The sequence below is a fragment of the Austrofundulus limnaeus genome, unplaced genomic scaffold, assembly GCF_001266775.1.
Source record: "Austrofundulus limnaeus strain Quisiro unplaced genomic scaffold, Austrofundulus_limnaeus-1.0 Scaffold102, whole genome shotgun sequence".
NCBI lineage: Eukaryota > Metazoa > Chordata > Actinopteri > Cyprinodontiformes > Rivulidae > Austrofundulus > Austrofundulus limnaeus.
Window position 1 is genome coordinate 764,491 of NW_013952504.1, and position 3,814 is coordinate 768,304.

A 3,814-nucleotide genomic window follows, 5' to 3' on the forward strand; every position below is an offset into this window, starting at 1 on the left:
AATATCAAGGGGTTTGTTTAAAAAAGTGAGTTGATTTGTTATAHYRAAATGTCTCCTGGGTGAGGAAAAATACATGCACACATTTTTAACATTAATTGACAAAAGATTATCTTGAAGCCAACCATGTAATGTCTGAAGATCTGCTTGTAACTGACTATTAATAGATTCAATATTGAAATCAGACAAAAAAAAAGAACAGTATCATCAGCATACATTAAAATATTTGAATACCTCAATATTTTTGGAAGGTCATTTATGTATAATAGGAAAAGCAATGGGCCCAGTATGCTACCCTGCAGAACTCCCACGGAACAGGGCGGAGACCCAGACACAGAACTTCCATGTTTCACAACCTGACACCTATCAGTCAAATAAGAGGAAAACATTTGTATTGCAGATGATGARAGTTGAAAAGAAATCAACTTTTGTAAGAGAGTATAATGATCAACTGTGTCAAACGCTTTACGAAAATCAATATATAATTTTCATTTCACAGTTTTAAACTGAGATGTTTAGATCCCGTGTTAGATCACAGATTATGTGTTGGGGCTGAAGCTCTGCTACTACACTACATTTTAGCTCGAATTAGGTAATTAAAAAAATAACACAAGTTAGAGTCGTTTTTGCTAAAGCTGATTAGCTGTGGTGGCCGTCGGAATTTGTGGTGAGTTGATCAGTTGGATGTGCATCAAATGGTTACTTAAAGTTTTATTAAAATCTGTCCAGCAGTTTGAGACCTTTTGCTAACACACAATCAGATTTGAAGCCAACACTTAATGCCAAAGTTTCAGGCAACAGTATTTTGCGGTGTGTAACACTCTATGTGCATGTTTGGGACGATACTCAACTACTTCTATAATGTACATAAGTAAAGGTTGAAATATAGTGAAAGAAATGTGTTCATTTGAAAGCATGAATTATACACAGGAAACTGTTCAGAGTTAAACTTGATTATTTAATTGCACATGCAAGGATTGGCACAACCTTTCAGTATTGGGCCACTCACACAGAACCATCCCTGGCTACGAGGTCCGAGCACATAGCCTCAAGCCACATGTCACAATATGTTTTGTTTAAAGGGATCCCTGATTAGTTGTAACATTAGATTTTATTTGATAAACATATATTTTAACTGTAAAATAAAGACTGTAAAAATACTGTAGGCTGTTTAGTTAGTCCTCACAAGGATAGAGAGACATAGTGTCTGTGTGTGTGGATGGGTTTTTCCAACAACGTGGGGACAATTTTCCCAAAAAAAGCAGCCTCGTGGAGACCGAAGTGCATCGTGGGGACCTGACATCGGTCTCCATGGGTCCAAATGCGAATTACAGGTGTGGGATTAGGTTTAGGACCAAGGTTTAGGTTATTTTTAGGGTCAGATGGGTACCTGTGAAGTTAATTTTAGAGTATATGGTCAGGGTTAGGATATAAATTCTAAAAAACATGAATGGAAGTCAATGCACAGTCCCCATGGGGTTCAAGAATAAACGTGTATGGGTGTGTGTGTGTGCATAAAGTGCATTCAAGACTAAATAGAAATCAATATAATATGTTACAATAGCCATATTTTTGTTTGCAAAGGTCACCCAACAGAGACGGCCATCCTAAAAAATGTAAACATTTTAAAAAAGGCTTTAAGCATCATAATAAACTGTGCACTTCAGAACATTTATGTAATATCCTAAAGAAACTGTATTTTGCTTTTGAGCATTTCCTAATTTGTGTGATGATTCCTTCTCTGCAGCATCCTTGCATCACCCTTGGACAGTACCGAAAAGAAGGGTCTTCAGGTGGGGGTTCAGCTTCCGGCCAGTGTCCAGTCAGGGCCTCAGCAGCAGAACCAGCTCCTCTTGACTCCAGCGAGTCTCCAGCTCGCTCACCTCCAGGCCCAGCTTACACTCCAACGTCTCAAATTGGCTCAGGGAGGCGGCGGTGCCACCGCTGCCAGTGTTCTCAACCAGTTCCTCTCCAATGTGAACATGTCCCAGCCGCTGTTAAATCAGCTACGAACTTCGGCGATGGTTGGGAATCCGCAGGGTGCCTTCCCCGCTGGAGTGATGGGTTTCCCCTCTTCACATTCTGCCATGGGAGCCATAGTGGGTGGTGGGTTCAACCAAAACCCAGGGAATGTTGGACTGAATCATCCCAGTGGAGCGGGAACAAAGGTCCAACAGGGTGGAAAGTCTGGGTCAACATATCCTCCTGACACTGACAGAAGACTTCAGTTCAACTTAGCTGGAGGGACATCTGTTGATGGACAGCTCAATAAAAACATGAGCAATGCTGGTTTTCAGAGAGATCTGTATGGGCAGAGTATGTCGGGACAACCATCTGGGTTTCCTACCAATGAACAAATGAGTGCTTGTAACTCTGCTCACAAGGAACAATGGCAAGGCCCCACTAACCTAACACCAACTGGAAATATGGATATGGTAACCAACCCTCCTACAGTGTGGACTAAAGCTGTCCAGCCCATGTGGTCCAGAACAGAAGTGTATAACCCAGAAGAGCCAACCTCTGAGGCCAAGTCAAACTGCAACCTTGGGCTTCCCTCTTTTGGTTCAAGCGGCACGCAGGGGTTTGGAAATTATCAGTGTGAGGAGACGTTACCTTCAGGTAGCAGGACACTTCAGCCCTATCAAGTCAATGATTATTATGGTGTCACACCTGATGAGCTACCACACCAGTGTAGCATCTGTGACAAAAAAGTCTATAACCTGAAGGTAAGTAAATTCATCAAGATAAATGCATGACGTTGAACTTATTGGACAATGCACATTAATAAACATTACTCTGTGCTAGTTAGCTACAGGGCAAATGTTACAAGGTCACGTTTACAACAAATGAGCAAACAAAATTTCTAACAATTAATTAAAATGTTTATGTAAATTACATGTCTTCTACAGACATTTGAATGTTACACTCATAACATATGGATGGATCAGCGTAATGTAAAAACTTACGTTGTGGAAATCTTCGTATATGAAATGAAGACTTGATTATTACATAAAACAACTTTTTTATAATAAATAGTATGCACCTTTAAATATGATAGTTTAAACTCAAATAAAAAAATAAGCTTTTCTTTTTTAAAAGTGCAATGTTCTGAGATCTGAAGTATATGGCTGAAGTGTTGAAGAAGTGTAAAGTGATTTTTTTTAGTGAAAACAAGCAGAACAAAGATGAGCAAAACACAAGATGAAGTTATTATCAGCACAATTGTAACTAAAAGGTAATATCAACCAAACCATGGTTTAAATCTAAAACTATAATCTAATAATAAACAATAGCTATGTAAAAGCTAAATATAACAAAGTAATGTCTAAAAGCAAAAATTTGATAAAAGTGGAAATTAGTGAATTACTGCTAAATTTAACTAGACACTAGTTTAACGCTAAACATAGCAAAACAAACGCAAAAAAAAGTCAAAGGATACATAAATACAAAGTTGTTGGTTAACTAGGTACAAATACTTTGTTACTCTATTAAGGTAGAATATTTTGGTTATCTGTAAATTACTTGAGTAATTATTTTTCATATTTTTACTTTCTACTCTTTACATTTTCACACAATTATCTGTACTTTTAAGTCCTTACATTTTTTAAAGAGGCGAGAAGTAGAAAGTCATTATTTTTATTTCATTTTTGCTTGTTTTCATTTTGGCTTGTTATTGTATGAAAGTGAATTTAATTGTGGTGGAATAAGAAATAGAAATACATACAATTCAGACACCATATTAGTTTGTACACAATCTATTACAATAGCTTGTGGCACAAATTATGTCACATTCTAGCAGGACGTAGCAGACATATGT

General features: G+C 37.7%; 1 protein-coding gene across 1 annotated transcript in view; it reads left to right on the forward strand.

The window, feature by feature from the left end:
• Window positions 1-1,744: 1,744 nt before the first annotated feature.
• rbm20 (RNA binding motif protein 20) overlaps window positions 1,745-3,814 on the forward strand; it is a gene marked incomplete at its 5' end in the record, with an annotated part of 24,632 nt that continues 22,562 nt past the window's right edge. The window contains 1 exon segment of the mRNA XM_014013500.1: window positions 1,745-2,723. Coding sequence (XP_013868954.1) covers window positions 1,745-2,723 — 979 coding nt within the window.